The sequence below is a fragment of the Octopus bimaculoides genome, chromosome 16, assembly GCF_046866305.1.
Source record: "Octopus bimaculoides isolate indiv1 chromosome 16, ASM4686630v1, whole genome shotgun sequence".
NCBI lineage: Eukaryota > Metazoa > Mollusca > Cephalopoda > Octopoda > Octopodidae > Octopus > Octopus bimaculoides.
The window spans coordinates 43,936,606-43,956,815 of record NC_142943.1 but is presented as its reverse complement, the minus strand read 5'-3'; the positions used below and the strand labels follow the sequence as shown (position 1 = coordinate 43,956,815).

The window sequence follows — 20,210 nt, the reverse complement described above, 5'->3', positions numbered from 1 at the left end:
CTAAGCCACATGCCTCCACAAGCCAAATGACAGGTACAAGCACCAGTGTTTAGGAGCTGTTATAGGAAATGACTCGGACTGTGGTAACCTGTCCAGCCCATGCCAAGATGGAAAGTATACATGATGATGATGATGATTTTATCCTTTTATCTTTTACGTGTTTCAGCCAATGGACTGTGGCCATGCTGGGATACTGCTTTGAAAGTTTTAGTTGAACATATTGACCCAAGTACAATTTTTTGAGCCCAGTACTTACTCTATTGTTTTGTTCTTTATGCTGAATCACTAGGTTATGGGGAAATAAACAAACCGGCTGTCAAGTGATTGTGTGTGTGTGTGTGTGTGGGGGGGGGCAGTCACTGTTACATTTCGTAACTATAATCTGTGAGATACTTTTTCACAGGAATAACATTTATTTTTTAAAATTGTGTCCATGCTGATTCAGTTGCAGGGCTTCACCTTTTTGTGATACACTAGTAATGTAATAGCTGACACATATATCAACAGGCTAGTACATGCGTTGGTTGTTTCCAACACCTCTACACTCTGTGGTCTGCAATATTTGTTTGCAATTTCATTTACTGCTTCTGATTCTAATTCATTAGGTTCTTTACTTACACTGGTGTTATCACCTGTCATTCAAATAAGGTTGTGGACCTGTTGAAACCTATAATCCCAGATTGCTTGTGAGGCATCCACAAGTTTTTGGTGTTCTGTTTGTACAGCATAGGTATGGAGCTCAGCTAAATTGTTGGCATGTTTCCTGCTAGATTTAACTGACCATTCTGTCTGTTCATCAGGAGAAGTGAAATGATTATTTTCAATGGCTGGATTTATAGTGTTAGCCTGCTTTGAATCAGATATGTCTGTTAGATGTATCAATTTATATCTAATGATACATTTTGCTTGTTCATTCAACTACTTCAAGGAAAAATCTAATTCTGGGTGTTTAGAGTTCCACAAATTTTTTAGCTTTGCATAAAACCAAACTTCTGGAGGTCAGATTGTATATATACTTCATACAAATCTTTGTAGGTCCATTGTATACAGCGATTGTAGTCATGATTTGGTTGAAGGAGACATGATCAGCCTTGATGATTTTGTCTATTTACAGATATTTGTATCTGTTTTTCAAAAGAGACAATGATCTTTAAAAGTTTTGATATAGTTTTGTCAGAATTAAATTTGAAGTTGTTTATAGCTTGGGTAATCTTTCCTTTCAGGTTGTTTTCAATTCTACAATTGTATTGATACGGACATACTGAGCAGCGTTTGTCATTTTCGTAAACTGTTTTGAGACATTACTAGACTTACTTCTTTATGCGTGTATTGTTACAATGCTGTGTTTATATAAATATGTTAAGATGTACGTATCATTTATATAAATATGCTGGAATATATGTAATGCTTAAAACACATACGAAGAATGTATGCAATCTTACTGCACTCTGTAGCTCAACTTTTCCAATATTTAGTACGTTGCCTTCATATGAGCAATATTTACACACATCTGAGTATCGGACTGACTATAACTATTACCATGTATGTATGTTTGTGAGTTTGTGTGTGTGTGTGTGTGCGCATGCATATGATCTTGCAATGCTTGTCATTGGAACCTGCTATGAAGATTGCAAAAGTGGCAAACGTGTTGTACAAGCTTTCGCCACTTAAATCCAGTGACGTACAGATATCTCACTTTTATTTCATTTCTTGATCCATTTTGTATTTTATAAAGTCCTATGGTTATGGATGTATGGTGTGAAAAGTTATATCCATGCACATGTAAAAATGAAAGTAAATCAGAACAGTCAGGCTGAATGTGAGATAGCTGTCATCTGACAAAATGAGGAAATCATCACATATTTGTCTACTGAAATTTTCTGCATTTTTGCAAGACTATCAGCAACCCCACCACCAAAAAAAAAACAAAAAAAAAACACTGATATCATGGTTATCTTCTCTGTGACAATATGTCCCATATCTCCACACTTACCAAGACTAGTGGTATAAAAAAAATCTCTTAATTGTCAAACAGGTAAGAGTTAGTGACTGGAAGAGCATCCAGCTGTAAGATACTGTTTCAAATAAGAATCTATTCAATCCATGCCAGCATAAAAATATGAATTTAAAACAAATGAATGAACTATACTAGCCAGTAAGGTAGCCTTCTATGAAATTATCTGATCTGTAGACTATAGCACTTAAATCTCCCTCTACAAATATCCTGCTGTTAGTTTTTATAACAGGGAGCACAGTAAAAAGCTAGGGATTATCTTTGTTTTAAATTCACCTGTTCTTTGACTTCAGAGCCCACTTTTAAACTCTATATTGTATAATCACCCACATTACTTTGGATATATATTTTTGTCTCAAATAAAATTGTCATCTTTAAAACAAGAGCCACATGTCCTGCTGAATTAACTTGTACTTAATTGTTTAATAGGATCACTTTACTAATAAAATCCTCATGACCAACCTTGACTTCTTTTAACATGTGGACTATGAATTAGTGAAGAGCTTTCTATAAGCAACCAAACCCTTATCACAGACTCCTGATTTTCTTTCTTAAATTAATATCATGAACTACTGAAGGGTTTTCTTTAAGCAACTAAATGTTGTTTACTATATTGTACTTGATTGAGAGTTAAGACCAAGATATAACTAATACACAAATATCTTTGTAATTACTTTAATTAATAATTATTATAATTAATATTTAAATAAGCTTACCCTGCCTGGATATTTTTTCATGCCTGCAACAGGACTTGAACTGAAAAAGAAAAAAAGGAATAATTAAATGGAAGATAACGAAAGGTGAACATTGTGTTAATTAGGGGTGGATAGTGGCTTCATGACCCCTGCATGCTAACATACTAATGACAATGAAGATGAACAGTGTGATAATTAAGGGTGGATAGTTGGCCCATCAGCACTGCAGACTCACACACTAAATACAAAAAATAGGTGGAGTAGGAGTGGTAAACAAAGAGTAAAGAGGCTCCTGTGGTCTTGTTGAGAACATGACAACCTTTCTAGTGCTGGTGCCATGAAAGAAATGTACTCAGTATACTCTGTACAATGGATGGTGTCAGGAAAGGTACCCAAGCATACAAACTATGTTGCTAATGGTGTGTAGGACCAAGATGTAGTACTCCAGTCTTTCTAGAAAGGCAGTAACTCCATATAAGAAGTGATGTGGATTAGAATGATTTGTTCAACCCAGGATAGCATGGAAAAAGGACATAAAATGATGTGGATTATACAAAATGTCATTTTAATATAGTAGGGTACCATTCAAAGGTGACTTAGCTGCTATTTCTGGCAGGTCAAACAGCCATATAATGGCTCATTAGTTGGGTTGTGGTACAATAGGGTTATGGCAAACATACAGGCAATAATCGAAGAAGTATGTTAGGAGTATGACAAACAGACAGAATTAATTGAAGTGATACAATAGGCCAACAGTGAACATAGAGACATTAGCTGCAGAAGTATGTTGATATTATGGTAAACAGTATTATGGCAATTTGAAAAGTACATTAAGATTACCACAATCAAACAAACATTAGTTGAAAAGCTAGGTTACCAAGGCTTAGCAATAAGATGCTCATTCTGTGGCATTGACCCAACGACGGAAACTGAGCAGGGAACTGCTTGTTTCACTTCCTCTGGGCTGCTGGGAGATGCTGAGATCATACATATTCCTTCATCTTTATCAGGTGTGGACGGAGTAGTAGTAGGGGCTCTGAAAAAAAAAAAAAAAAAAAATTAAAATTAAACAAATGAATGAAATATTCTAAAAATTTGTTCTGGTTTAGTCCCTGCTCTGAAAGGATAGATTTACAATTAAAAGGTATTCTGTGTGCATCTCTTTTACTCAGAGTGCATCTAGGACTACATTATCTGATGTGATTTTCCTTTCCACAGTTAGTGTTTAGCATTAGGTGAGCCCTTTAGCAGATATCTAATTAAATATGCTCCAGCCTTCTTTTGTAAAGACTAGAGTGTGACATGATGGAGATTTGGCTGCTATTTCTAGTAAGTCACATAACCATGTAAAGGTTTCTCTATTAGTTTGTTGTATAATAATACCAGATCACACATTTTGTTAAAGGTTGGGGAGGTGTACAGTCAAATTAGATGATCCCAGTAAGTTCCTTAGTATCCATAACATCCATTCTACTAGGATGAATGGAGAACTGGATATTAGCACAAACAATCAGAACCTTGTCATTAAGAAATTTGCTGTGAAATCATGTCCCATGTTTGATCCCATTATGTAACAATACTTTAAAGAGTATCTTCAATAGTAAAGCACCAGGTTGACCATTTTCTGGTCAGGGGAATTGGGTAAATGGAAACTTAGTGGAGGCCCACCATATATCAATAATTTGTTTTTACATCATTTTTCCCAAGTGAAAATGTACTGGATGTAAACATTATACAGACATATGATAGGTTTCATAACAGTCTCCATCTACTAAATTCACTAAATACATGATTGTAGTCAAGTTTAATTCTTTTTATATTAAAATTTTCATGTTCTTTTTATTTTTTTACAGTTATTTTGGTGGATAAGCCTTTATGAATTCAATCTGCAGATGAAAAACAATGTAAATGTCAAATCCATTCAATTCTTGAAAATGAGACTGTGAATGTCTGGAAACTGAACTTTATTGTTCCAAAAACTACCTGTAAAAAAAAAAACTAATAAGAAAAAAGCAATAATATAAAATATGAACGATAAAAAAAGGCATGTATTTAATGAATAAAAGAAAAGCTGTTCTCTCTATATATGAAATATTGATGTACAAGCAGTGTTTATTTTTCATCCAAAAGTTTAGTATGGTGCATACTCAAAAATCAGAATCATCTCTGCATTTGTTAGTTAATAAGATAAATGCATTAAATATATCAGGTATATGAATCAGTCATAAACATGCCATGTTTGTTATAGAAGCCCCACTTTGGACAGTACAAGAGGGATTGGCTGGATGCCACTGTTTCTGGTTTATTGACCTTCATCAGCAACCAAAAATCTTTACATTCACTGCTGCTGTTAAATTTTATTTAAAATTACAGTTACTACATTTATAACTAAATCACAGAGGCTGATTTGAATATTAGAGATATTTTCATTTGTTAATTCTGTTACACACACACACATGAATGAGTGAATGGACAAACAAAAGAAAGAGGCACTCAAAACATTAAGTAGCAGTTACATATATTATTATTTAAAACAGCTTGATTTGGCTCCCTGTAACTTAAGGTTCCTGTGACAAGCCTTGAAATGGTGAATCAAACTGTTTTAATTAATTAACAATAATCTTACAATAAGGAGCTTTACGTCTGTCTGTCTGTCCGTCTCTCTGCCTGTTTCCTTTTCACGGTCAAATGGCTGGACCAATGGTAATCAGGAAGAATTTTAGCAAAAAAAAGGGGAAAAAGTATGATTATTTAATGAATATTGAGCTTTGTATTAATTAATCATCTTTGATTTTTTTTTTGTTAAAATTCTGGCGACAAGGATTAACTCTGGATTCCCCCCAGCAAAAATTGAGGCAGAACTGGACAGCCTAGTCCAGTCTGTGCGGATTATCTCCAATGATATTAAGATGGAGTTTGGACTCTCAAAATGTGCTACGATGGTGATGAGACGAGGAAAGCTTGCCAGGACAGAAGGCATATGGTTGTCAAGTGGTGAAATGATGAAGACAATTCAACCTGGGAATACTTGAGGCAGATGGCATCAAGCACAATGACATGAAGAAAAAGACAAAGAGTAAGCACCTGAGGTGAGTGAGAAAAATATTGGCTTCAAAGCTGAATGTCAGAAACATAATTTCAGCAATAAACTCACATGCAGTCACAGTAGTTCAGCATGGCGCGGGAATCCCGAAGTGGACAGAGGAGGAGCTAAAGGAGATGGACAGGAAGTCAAGAAAGCTCCTAACGATGCATGGAGCCCATCATCCACATGCAGACACTGATTGCCTCTACATGAAGAGAATAAATGGAGGAAGGGGACTGATAAATGTGGAGGACTGTGGGTGTATCAAACTCGAGAGCTTAATGAGATATCTAGCCCAAAGTAAAGAAACCTTGCTAGTGACAGTTAGGAACAAGGGAATATTGAGAGCAGATAAAAAAGGGAAAACAAAGGAAGAAGTACAAAAAGGACATGAAGAAGAATTACGCAAGAAGGGACTACACAATCAATTCCATGTAGCCACAACAGAAGTTGCAGGAGAAAATAGGTGGGATTGGCTGATGAAAGGAACCCTAAAAAAAAGAGACCGAGAACACTATACTGGCAGTGCAAGATCAAGCTTTGGGGATGAACAGGAGGATCGACCTTAGGATTGAGCAAGTGTCTCCGCTGTCCTGCATTTGCAATACAGTGGATGGACCATTACCCACATCACGAACGAATGACCTAGACTTGCCCCAAACCACAAGTTGTGGCGACATGACCCGGTAGTGAAAGTGCTACATTGGAAACTGTGCGAAAAGTGGGGGGGGGGTTAGAGAGAGGCAAGAGGTAGTAAGAGCACAAACTGCAGAGAGTGATGGAGTTGGAGACTAGCAAAATCCTCTGGGATTTCCCAATCCAAACAGATCAGGTGCTAGGGCATAACAGACCGGACCTAGTGGTGGTGGACAAGGTGCACCACATGTGCTATATAGCTGATGTTGCATGTCCCTTTGACAGACGAATAGTCAAGAAGGAAGGCAAAAAGATAGATAAATACAACCTTCTTAAGTATGAAATAGCCCGGCTATGGAAAATGAAGGTGAAGATAGTGCCAATTATTGTTGGGTCCTTGGGATCAGTATCAGAAGGCATCAAGAGGAATATAAAGGAAATTGGAAAAGAGTACCCAGTAGAACTGCTACAAAAGATTTGCCTCTTTGGCATGGCCAGAATAATCAGGAAAGTATCAGATAACTGAAAAGAACGAATAGCATGGTGCTGTAGGCTGCAGGTAGCAAGCCTACTATGCAGGCGAGATTCCAGGAGCTCCAACAAAACCTGTGATAAAGGGAAAATGATAATAATAATAATTGAGATTGTCAAGATGTGACAGCAGTGAGAGTCAAACTTGAAGGTTGTTCCTGTTGTCATTGGAGCATTAGGTCGAAAACCACCCAACCCACAGAAACATCTGAACACTTTAGAAATACCTTACAATCTTGGTATATTGTGAAAATTGACTTCACTTGGAATTGCATGCATACAACATAAAGTGATGTCTGTTTAACAGCACAAATCCCCAGTACACACAATATCTTCAATCAACATCACAATATTGTATACTGTGACATCTATAATAATCATTACAAATTTTGGCACAAGGCCAGCAACTTTTGACAGGAGGAAGCCAGACAGTTATATTGACCCCAGTACTTGACAGATACTTTATTTTACTGACTCTGAAAGGATGAAATGTAAAGTTGACCTCAATAGCATTTGAACTCAGAATGTTAAGACAGAAAAAATGCTGCTAACCATTTTGTCTGGTGTGCTAACCATTCTGCCAGCTTTCTCTCTTAATCCTTTTGTCACAATATTTTTATTGAAATAAAACTGCCTCTGTTTTAATTGATTTTGAAAACTGAAGAATTTTAGTGAAATAACTGTCACTATTAAGCAGGGGTTTGGAACATAAATTACCATGAAATTTTGATGGAAGGTTTTAATTTAAATGACTTTAAAACAGGAAGTTTGTATCATAAAAGCAGGGATGATCTCAGGTAGGTTGGTATCAAAAGGTTAATAATAATAATAATAATAATAATAAATTAAAGTTATGTGTAGTGGAAGGGCGGAGGGGATGGTAGAAGAAAATCAAAGCAAGACAAATCTGCACAAAAAGAAAAAAAAATGTAAGTGGTAGCATAAAAATACAAAGAGCATATATATCAGAGTAGTGTGTGTATGTATGTGTGTGTGTATGTATGCGTGTATGTATATATATATATATATATATACACACACACACACACACACTATACAGTGATATACAGCCTCTCTTATCTCTTCACATTTCGTTGCTGAGAGAATCCCAACAATCACACAAGATAACATAATGTTCTACAGGAATGGTTGGTGCCACTCACCATGTTGGTGTATTTCTAAGGAATCTATGTTTCTTAAGTGGTGTGGTAGTTATGGTGATGGAGAGGGAGGAGGGTGATGGAGTGACATAATGCTGATATAGTGGTGGGGGTGGTGCAGTGATGTTGTGGTGCAATGATGATGATGATGACACTTTCCGATTTAGGTGTAAAGCCAGCAGTTTTCAGGATAGGGGTCTAGTTGATACCACTGACCCCAGTATGTGACTGGTACTTTACTTTATCAGCTCCAAAAGGATGAAAGGCAAAGCTGACCTCACTGGGATTTGAACTCTGAATGTGAAGAACCAAAAGAAATACCACCAGGCACTATTTTCTCATACTCTAACGATTCTTCCAGCTTCATACCTTGATGATGATGATGATATCAGAAGAACTGTTTAAAATTTTGGCACAGGACTAGCAATTTTTAGGAGGAGAGGACAGCCCCAGTATTTGATTTGTACTTTATATCATTGAGAGATGAAAGCAAAGTTGACCAGTGCAGAATTTGAACTCAGAATGTAATGAGTCAGAAAAAATATCACTGAGCATTTTTCTTCATCACTCTAACAATTCAGCCAGTTTGCCATCTCAATAATGGTTTATGATACAGGCACAAGGTTTAGCCAACACCACTGACCCATGTATTTGATCAGTACATTATTTTATCAACCTCAAAAGGATGAAAAGCAAAGTCAGCCTTGGTGGGATTTGAACTAAGAATGTAAAAAGCCAGAAGAAATACTGCAAGGCATTGTTTCCAGACATTCAACCTTAATATCTATCACTGTTTTTATCACCCGATTGATCTGTTTATCTGTCTATCACTGTTTTTACTTCTAGCTCTCACCCAATACACAATTAACCTACACAACCCACAAGCACTGTCCACCTCAGTTTCCTCCATTCAACCATTAAAAAAACAAACAAAAACAGTTGAATGATTATTTTCTTACATTTTTATATATCTCAACTGCTCCACAGACTAAATTCACTCTTTAGAGAGAAAATACATCAGAAAATGCCAATGAGCTTTATGCATTTTGACCTATTAAATGTTTCTTTTTTAATAGGTCAAAATCATTTCAATATACTTTTACCTTTATTTACTTAATTTTTTTTGCATATATACCTATATTTCAATGAAGTAAAGTATTACTTAATCCAGGCATAAAACAACAGGTCATGCACTAGTATCTATGCATCTATCTACACACACATACATTTCATCTCTTTCCAGCACCACCCAATTACCCTTGTAAAACTATGCCAAAACAGACACTGAAGCATGATGCAGTCCTTGCACCACTGGATCTTGTCAAACCATGCAACCCATGTCAGCATGGTACATGGTCATTTAAATGATGCTGATATATATATATATGTATATATACATATATATATATATATATGCGAGTAAAAATAAATACAAAAAAAGGGGTTTTTTGTATGATTGTGTATAGAGGAATATATTATTTTGTTTAAAAGAGTTCCAACACTGTCTGTTTTTTATGTTTTATTTATATTCCTGCAAAACCAATGTGGGATATAGAATATGGAATATACAATATATAATATAAAATAAAAATGGATGGTACTATGAAATAAAGTATTGAATGTCTTATTGAATATATGGAATATGTCTTATTGAATAGATGAAATATTGAGTGTTCAATATAAAGGATTAAATATATAAATATATAAAGGCGAATATGTATTTTCTATACCTTGTGGTATTTCATCATGGCCGGTATAACAGACTTTAACAGATAAACAAGATAAACAAGAGTGAAAAAACTACAGAAGGCTTGTGTTACATGGTTAAAGTATATATTTAAATTGTGATGTCAGAAAAATGTTTTTTTTTTCAATGGTTGAGTATCCTTCCTAATGCCAACCTTACTCACAGTGTGTACCGGGTACAAAACCCAAGCTGACATTGGAGCTCAGTATATCCTGCGGCTTGCTGGAACCTGTCAGACCATCTAATCCATACCAGCATGGAAAACGGACAGTAAACGTGTGTGTGTGTGTGTGTGTGCATATACATATACACATATATGTATAAATGTGTATATGCATGTGTGTGTATACACACACACACACACACACACACACGAGATCCAGTTGATCATGGTCTATGGCTAGTTAGCATATATATTGGCTTGTATAGAATTAAAAGAAAAAATTCTTGATTAATAAAATTTTTTAATCAATGTATCCGACAGCTTATCCCATATCAAAATTAATGAAGTAATCCTGATAAGATGACAAATGCTATACAACTCCAGGTTCAAAAAGTAACTTTTAAGTCACTAAGTATGCGATATATATTAGGCAGTTTATGCATATTTGATTTAACATGATATATTGTTTTTTTTCTTGCAATATTTTTACTACCAGAGACTTATATGTCACACCACCAAAAATATTTATAATTGTTTGTAAATTAAGCTCTTTCATGAATTACACTCAATCAAGGTGAATTAAGATGTACAATGCTCTCTATTCAGTTGATGCACACACACGTGTGTGTGTGTGTGTGTGTGTGTGTGTGTGCCTGTTTTAGGGAAAAGGCAAACTGGAAGATATAACATTATTTATAAGTAAAATAATAAAAATAAAATGATGGGATGTATTTAAAGCCATTCATGTCATTAAGTATATGATTTTAATTATTTATGTCATTAAACACATTTTCATGTTGTGTAATAATTTCATCCACCACCTTATAATGTTATTTCTGCATCGTTAAGTTGTTGGAAGTGGGGGTTAAGATTGTTAAATATCCCAGGGGGTAGAGCAACAAGCAGTTACCCAACCCCAGCCTCAGTAAGCTGTGATATATCACTGATAAGACATTACTTCCAAATTGCTGTCAGACAGCGCTAACTAGCTCTGGAGGTGGGTGGGGAAAAAGTAGTGACAGGATGGTGTTGATGGTGGTGGTGCATTCAATAGCATGAAGAATTTTGTGCCAAAATAGTTTTGTAGTAGGAGAAAAAACACTGAAGATATTTAATTGTACTAATGTAACGAAGAATTAACACAACAGGAAGTTGTAACAAATTTGTTATGGAATAACAAGCAGCATGAAGCTGGTGATAATGATAATGGTGATGGTGGGTGATGGTGGGTGATAGGGGTGGTGGTGATGGTGGGTGATAGGGGTGGTGGTGATGGTGGGTGATAGGGGTGGTGGTGATGGTGGGTGATAGGGGTGGTGGTGATGGTGGGTGATAGGGGTGGTGGTGATGGTGGGTGATAGGGGTGGTGGTGATGGTGGGTGATAGGGGTGGTGGTGATGGTGGGTGATAGGGGTGGTGGTGATGGTGGGTGATAGGGGTGGTGGTGATGGTGGGTGATAGGGGTGGTGGTGATGGTGGGTGATAGGGGTGGTGGTGATGGTGATGGTAGTAGTGATGATAGCGATGGGGGTGATGTTGGTAATGGTGATGGTGAAGTCATGACAATGGTAATAGTGGAGTCAGTGGTGGTGGTGATGACAGTGGAATGAAGATGATGATAAGAGTGATGATGGTGACTATGAAGTTGATGATAATGATTTTTGCTGTGAATGATGATGAGAATGATGACAATGGTTTGCGATAACATCGATGACTCTCATGTCAATTGAGATAACCAACAATGACAAGATGACAATGTCGATCAGAATGATAATGAAGGCAGAGATAATAGTGTTGGTGTTGATGACAATGATAAACACTGTTTTAACAGGTAGAAAAAGTGCGTGTATGTGCTTGTCTATATGCATGCCTGAGACACAGCACAGATGCGTCAAGTACACACACATCACTGATATAACACATACACATACACACAAGCCAATGACAGATTATGTGGCAGCATGCATTAACTAGAAATAACACCCAAATTGCCCTCAAATCAAACATCACTTTTTTGTAAATGACACATTATGTAATATGGTCCTAGGTACATTGTATCAAAAAATAGGCAAGGTGGACATAGCTGGAATATCTCTGAAGAAAGGACAGGTGGATCAGCACTGACAGAGTTAGACAACGTAAATCTTCTTTTACTTGTTTCAGTCATTTGACTGTAGCCATGCTGGGGCACCGACTTGAAAGGTTTTAGTTGAACAAATCAACCCAGGACTTTTTTTCTCTTTTTCTGAACCACTAAGTTACAGGGATATAAACACACCAACACCAGTTGCCAAGGGCTGGTGAGGGACAAACACAGACACAAAGAGACACACACAGAGATACACACACACACACACACACACACACACATATATAGTCAATCTGAGAATGTCATGTCCTCATTAGGGATTAAATAATCCAAAAATTTCACTGGTTAATCACTATCATATCAGGAGAAAGTCTTGGTGACATATACATAGGGCATCCAGCTGTAGAAACTCTGCCAAATCGGACTGGAGCCTGGTGTTGCCATCCGGTTTCACCAGTCCTCAGTCAAATCGTCCAACCCATGCTAGCATGGAAAGCGGACGTTAAACGATGATGATGATGATGATATATATATATATATATATATATATATATATATATATATATATATATATATATTATGACAGGCTTCTTTCAGTTTATGTCAATCAGATCCACTCACAAGGCTTTGGAGGCTATAGTAGAAGATACTTGCTTAAGATGCTACACAGTGGGACTAAACATGGAACCATGTGGTTGGGGAAAAAGGAAAAAAAAGGTATATAAGAATGACCAGAACTTGCATTGTTGACAAAGTTAACATATCACAATGTTTTTGTTAATGCTGTTGTTGAACCAAAGCATTAAACAACAGTGTTCAAAGTGAACAGGACAAGGAACATGCTGAACAATAGAGATTTAACTAAGCAAACACATCACATTGAGTAGTGCAAACTGATCATGTTGAATGAGAAAGCATTAAGTGAACAGATCCCACTGAATGATGGAGTGAACAGATCCCACTGAATGATGGAGTGAACAGATCATACTGAACAAGAATTTGAACATGGCTTTTAACAAACTAAGAAAGGAGACAGATTCACTATAATGTTTCAATGTGGGAAGAATGGCAGGTTGGTGAGAAATGGTTTGCAATTGTTTAGAATTTTAGTTTGGTCTTGGAGAAAACAATTCTTTTATATACACACACCTAAACACATAGACACACAAATATATATATATACAAACTACGATGTTGAAACATAGTTCTTGGCAAACCTTGGAAGTATAATTCTATCATACACCCACATACATTACACAAACACATACACACAAATATACAGATAGAGTACACACATGCATGAATACACACACAGGTTACATACACAATTACAAGCACACAACACACACACACATATATCAATACACACACACATATATACATATGCACACACACACATACACACACACACGCACACGCACACACACACACACACACACACCAAGTTGATTTGAAAGCACTGCCACCATGAGATATAAAGCGAAATAAAGTTCAAAAAGTGATTCTTTGAATGGTAATTTGATAAAATTTCAGTGAAGCATTGAAAAAAAGTACTTTATGTTGAGAGAGAGAAAGTTGTTGGAGAATAGATTTGTTTTTAGTGGAACCATAACTGATTGTTGATACTGAATGTTCCTTTGGCGACAACAGTGGGTCTTGGTAGAAACACAACTTTGAGCTGAGGAAAACCTGAAAATGGTTTAGTTTCTGCATTTCAGTAAAACACACAAACAACAGCAGCAGTGAGATACAACATCTTTAGGTAGGCACTTGGTCAGCTAGAAACTGCAGAAACTTGCCCACTTTCCTGGAGTGAGTGGGGTAAACAACAACATCAATAATGACCCAGTTGCTGTTGTCATTGCTACCAGTCCCACAATCAATAAACAACTCAATGGCTGGACATGTTTTGGGGACAGATTGCAAACATACAAACAGTATCATTTGTTTGCAATGAATGTGCAAGGGTGAAGTCAATGGGATTCTTACAGTTTTTGTTCATCAAATTCACTTGTAAGACATTGGTTAACCCATGGTCATAGTAGAAGACACATGCCCAAGGTGCAACGCAATAGAACTGAACCCCAAACCACATGATTGTGAAGTGGACTTAATAACCATACAGCTATACCTGCACCTGATAAATATAAGTTTCAAAAATTTAACAGGAGCAAGACGAAGGAATGACCAGAAAATTCACACGCAAGACATGGACATGCCTATTCCTTGTCAGTTGTCTAAAAAATCATTACAGTTGCATGTCTTTAATATATATATATATATATATATATCTATAATATATACCATCATCATTTAATACCCGTTGTCCATGCTGGCATGGGTTGGACGGTTTGACCAGAGCTAGCAAGCTGCACCAGACTCCAGTCTGATTTGGCATAGTTTTTATGGCTAGAGGCCCTCCATAATGCTAACCACTTTACAGAATGTGCTGAGTGTTTTTACATAGTGCCACACAAGTGTTTTTATGTGGCACTGTATAGGTACTTTTATGCTGCACTGCACAGATACTTTTACATGGTACCACACAGGCACTTTAATGTGGCATCACCATGAATGCTTTTCACCACCAGAGGGACTAGTCTTAACACTTCTTTTGTGGAGTATGGGTCTTCTTGAGTACAGCAAGGCACCAGGCATCTTGGTGATTTGTTTCATATATATATATATATATATATATATATATATAAAACCCATGCTAGCGTGAAAAAATGGAAGTAAAAATATATGAACACATGTGTGTGTGTGTGTGTGTGTGTGTGTGTGAGAGAGAGAGAGAGAGAGTGAGAGAGAGGGGCATGGAGGTCTGGTTATGAAGTTTGCTTCCCCATTACATGGTTTCAAATACGGTCATATTGTGTGGTACATTAGGCAAGTATCTTCTACTATAGCTCTAGGTTGACCAAAGACTTGGTAGTGTATTTGGTAGATGGAAACTGAGTGAAACCCATCATGTGTGTGTATGCGTGCATGTTTGCTGCTCTCTTGTCTGACGTTATATCATAGTTGTATTCAAGTGTCACCATCATATAAACAGTGTTGTTTGTTTTGTTTGTAATATTCTGCAAAAACATGTCTGGTTTGTGAAAGGAAGAGCATCAGCCATTTGAAAATTTGCCTCAACGAACTGCTTCTGAGCCATGCAAGCATGGAAAAGAGTACATTAAAACTATGATGATGATGATGATGCTATATAACAGTTGGTCAACACCAGCATAATGTATTTTAAAATATAAAGTTACAGACATTTTACTAAACACTTTTAAAATCTTGATTACATTAAAAATTAATTAAAATAAAAAGAAACAGACAGCTGTTTACTCATTAGAAATATAGTGAGGAAAGTGTTAATATTGCATTTCTACTGTCGCATCACTACCACATATTCCCAATAGACTATAGATTTGCTAGAGTGATTACATCAACTGTGGAAATGTATACAAGAGATTTGCTATATATTATCGATCTAATTTAATATTCTGCAGAGTTTCTTCAATTTTTGTTTTTACCATGAAATAAATCAACAAAACATTAACTAATTTCCATGGCTTTCATCAATTTTGTGTCAAACAGATGATTCCTGGGAGTATTCTGTCTTATTCTCGCAACCATGCCCAACCAGCCAGAAACAGCTAGTCATGTCACCATATACAATATGTCAGAGCATGTAACCACATACACTATGTTGGCACACATCACCACAGCACCGACCCACTGAACACTTGACTTGCTTGAAATAATAGACAAATTTTCCATAAATTACACTACTGTTTTAAAAATTGAAGGATACATTAAAATAATGTAGTTCTGACATGACCTTCCCACCCACAAATACTTAGACACCTCATCACAAAACATACCAGAACACCAGCCTACAAGACCAACAAATAAAACTAGAAACTGGCCCCATGTCTTAGAAGGATTTGATATTTTTGTGATTTCTTATTAATTGGACTTTTGGCAATCACCAATATTTTACAGGTGTTGGAACCCTGCCAAAAATCTTCAGCTGGGTTCATCTATTAATAATAGCAATAATGGTTCCAAATTTTGGCATAAGGTGAGCAGTTTTGGGGGAGGGGGCTAAGTCGATTACACCGACCCTTTGAAAGGGATGAAAGGTAAAGCTGACCCTGGTGGAATTTGAACTCAAAACGTAAGGATGGATGAAATGCCACAAAGCATTTAGTCCAGCGTGCTAACGATTCTGCTAGCTCACTGCCTTAATAATAATAATCCTTTCTACTAGAGGCACAAGGCCCCAAATTTGGGAGGAGGGGATTAGTTGATTACATTGACCCCAGTGTTTCACGGGTACTTAATTTATTGACCCCAAAAGGATGAAAGGCAAAGTTGACTTTGGTGGAATTTGAACTCAGAATGTAGCAGCAGATGAAATACTATTAAGCATTTAGCTTGGCATGCTAACGATTCTGCCAGCTCGCTGCCTAAATAATAATTAAAGCAGTGGCAGAATTGTTAGCACGTTGGGCAAAATGCTTAAATGGCATTTTATCCGTCTTTATGTTCTGAGTTTAAGTGCTGCAGAAGTTGATGTTTGCCTTTCATCCTTTCAGGGTCAAGAAAATAAGTATCAGTAGAGACTGGGGTCAATGTAATCAACTTACCCCTTCCCTAAGATTGTTGGCCTTATGCCAAAATTTGAATGCAATAATAATAATTGCTACTATTTATTCAGCTGTTCTAACGTATAGTGGTCACATGTAGCAATCTACTTATCTCACAGTGTACTAATATAGATCTTCAGGGTCTATCAGCAACCACCTCTAATATACCCAGGTATACTATCCTAGTCATAGCTCTTCCCCCTGAGTCTGCCATCTATCAAAAATCACCTCTAATATACAGAGCTGATATATCCAGTGCAATGATGTGTGATTGTTTTCTGCTAGTAATTAGCTCTCTTAAATTATATTTGTATTTCTAATGAAGTGTACCATAAAGAAATAGATTTAATTTATACTGATTCATTAATTGAAAGTAATTAAATGGAAGTAATTAACAGCGTGCCACACCATTCCAAGTCAACTTTCATTCAATTTTTATAGCTAACTGTTGAGATAATTTGTGTCTTTAATTTCTCATTATCTGGTAATTGTTATTGTTGCATAGCCTCTGGAAAAGAAGTATGGTCAATCAGAAATTTGGTACTTAAGTTAGTGGCGAAATATATTTAATCTGATCACAGATCCAACAGTTCAAGTAGTCTATGGCTATGTTTACAACCACACAACATATACAGACACACAGTAGTTTGTCGCATGCATGCACAAGTGTGTGTTTAGTTCAAAATTTTGCAGACTATTACTCTGAGTTTAGTGTGACTGATCTTCAGATAAAAGTGGACATTTAAGGAAATTTATAAAAAGCACAGTCAAAATCAGTTAGCAAATAATCATTTAAAGCTGATTGGACAAAAGGTTGTCACATGTTCAAAATTAATGGGATGTGTTGGGTGAGTTGATTAACCATTGATGAGGGTAATATAAACACAACAAATGAGTCAAAGTTGCTTCAGATGGAATTTACTGAAGCAAATTTACTACAGTTGGATACCCTTGCTGTTGCTAACCCTCACCTGTTTCCAAGTAAAGTAATATTTCTCCATGACTAAATATGTTTTCAGGGAAGACTGGAAACAAATGACACTAGTTGTCTGATGGTGATACATACAATTAAATTATTGCAGGATGCCAATACAAATATGCACACACACACACACAATGGGCTTCTTTCAGTTTCTGTCTACCAGATATACTCACAAGGCTTTGGTCAGCCCAGGGCTATAGTAGAAGATACTTGCACAAAGTGATATGCAGTGGGACTGAACCAGAAACCATGTGGTTAGGAAGCAAACTTCTTAATCACAACTATGTGTATATATGTGTGTGTGTGTGTGTGTGTGTGTGTGTGCGCATGCGAATGATTACATATTCTATTAAGAAATTGTACTTATAGCTCTGTGCTTTTGAAGACAGAAGATCTCCTACTTGGAAAACAGGTGAGGATGAGTGACAGAAACCAAAGTCTGAATAGTAAGTAATTGTCCAGTGCCTGCTAGCATGGTAAAACAAGCATAAAATGAACGAGCACATGCACTCACACACACAATCTTTTACTAGATTCAGTCATTGGACTATTGCAATGCTAAAGTGCGCAGGCACACACAAACACATACATATGCATAGTAAAACCTAATTACAAACACATTAACATATATAAAGGACACTAGTTAAGCAGCAATTTGTTCAAACTCGTTAAGTAATCATCATAAATGAGCATATTCTTAAATGGTAACATTATACACTATTTTAGTATCAAAATACACATTTTTTTGTGTAGATACAGAGGAATTCTTTGAATGGAAATGAGGTCAAGATTTAGTACCAACATTCTGCTCTTTGGGAAAAAAGAAAACTATTCATTTTGTAGCTGAACGAGGAACTTGCCACTAATCAATTTTTAGATTTTCCCATTAATTACCATAAAAAGTTTAGTATTTTTCATTTTTTTTTTCTTTGGTTTAAAATTTCGAAATGATAAAAAATAGATGTTTGGAAATAAAGACAAAATATTTATTTTTTATATTTCAAAAAACTGAAATTTAAACTTTGTCTAAATTAAATGAAAACTATATACATATATAAAAAAAATCATCCAGTTTCTTTAAAATAAAATTTGCAGTTGAATTGAAATTACAATTTTAATTTGTTTCTTTCAATCTTTTAACAATTTTAGATTACTGGGAAAACATTTTAAAATGAATTACTCTTTCATTGATTTAAAAAAAAGAAACTCTATTTTAATGATTACGGCAGGTTTGATTGAAGAAAATGCAATTTAAATGAGGTTTTGTTGCAGATATAGGTAAGGGATATGTTGACAGGAGAAACCTCTGTGGCCACTTGATATGCTAGAAATAATAGCCATATCAAATAATATAGTTCTAAGTGCACTTTTTGTATGAAAAAAGATAGGGCGATCATGAACAGAATGTTCATGATCATAAATTTGCTTGATTGGGGCCAGCCTGGGGTTAAACAATAACAGCAATAACATTGGTGTTGACAAGGGAAAATCTGTTGCCAGAAGTAGCAGTTAAAGTTCCCTCAAATCAGACTGTTCTATTGTGATAAACTCACTGTACATGCAAGGTAATCTAGTCTTAGACGGTAGATTTTGTAGAGAGAGTACCTTATGGTATTTAGTTATGTTGCTTTACATTTTAAGTTCAAATCTTGACAATAAAATGAAGTACCAGTTAACTACTGGGGATGAGGTGGGTGGTGGTGGAGGCCATTGGTGACCTGTGTCATTGTTAAACACTTTTACTAATACATCTTTTGATCCACTTGTTCCAGGACTTCTTTTGTTGTTGCTTTTTAGCCCCCAGGTTCAAGTCAGTCCTGATTAAAAAGATATATGATCAATCATGTTCCAGCCATGGCCATCCCATCTGACCAGTCTTGTCTTTTTATTTAAAACTGAGTTTCATTTAAAGAGAGAGACAATAAATATACTAATATGGTGATGATGATGATGGTAGTTATGATGGGGCTGGTGGTAATGGTGAGGATGATGATGGAACTGATGATGGTGGTGGTGGTGGTAGTGGTGGCAATGGTGATGCTATAGAAATAATAACATGGTGATAATAGTGATGGAGAGGATGTAGACATACCAACAAACTGACACAGATGAAGATGAGAATGAGAAAACGACAATACACATACACATACACACACACACACACACACACACACACTAAAACAAACTTTATATATTTGTGGTTCTCTTTATTACTCTCTCCAACAACAAACATAATCATGTTTTACGTTATGTAAAAAAAAAAAAATTATGAAATATCAATGTTAAAAGCAACAACATCAATGACAACAATGAGATTATGCAGCAAAGGTTATGCTGCGTAATAACGTTTCTTATTTCAAAACTCAGAGACAATTGACGTTTGGAATCTGAAATTTTAGGCAAAATGGCAAAAATTGATATAATAGCATTGGCCAGCATCTTTTGCTTTGTTAAAAAAAATT

The 20,210-nt window shown here is 36.0% G+C and overlaps 1 protein-coding gene across 3 annotated transcripts in view; it reads right to left on the bottom strand.

Moving 5' to 3' along the window:
- LOC106876158 (uncharacterized) overlaps nucleotides 1-20,210 on the bottom strand; it is a 211,141-nt gene that overhangs the window by 30,662 nt on the left and 160,269 nt on the right. For all 3 annotated transcript variants that reach the window (XM_089364528.1, XM_089364527.1, XM_089364529.1), the window contains 2 exons: nucleotides 3,587-3,745; nucleotides 2,731-2,770 (listed from right to left, as the gene is read on the bottom strand). In XM_089364528.1, the coding sequence (XP_089220654.1) occupies nucleotides 2,731-2,770; nucleotides 3,587-3,745 (199 nt within the window). The remainder of the gene's footprint in view (nucleotides 1-2,730; nucleotides 2,771-3,586; nucleotides 3,746-20,210) is intronic.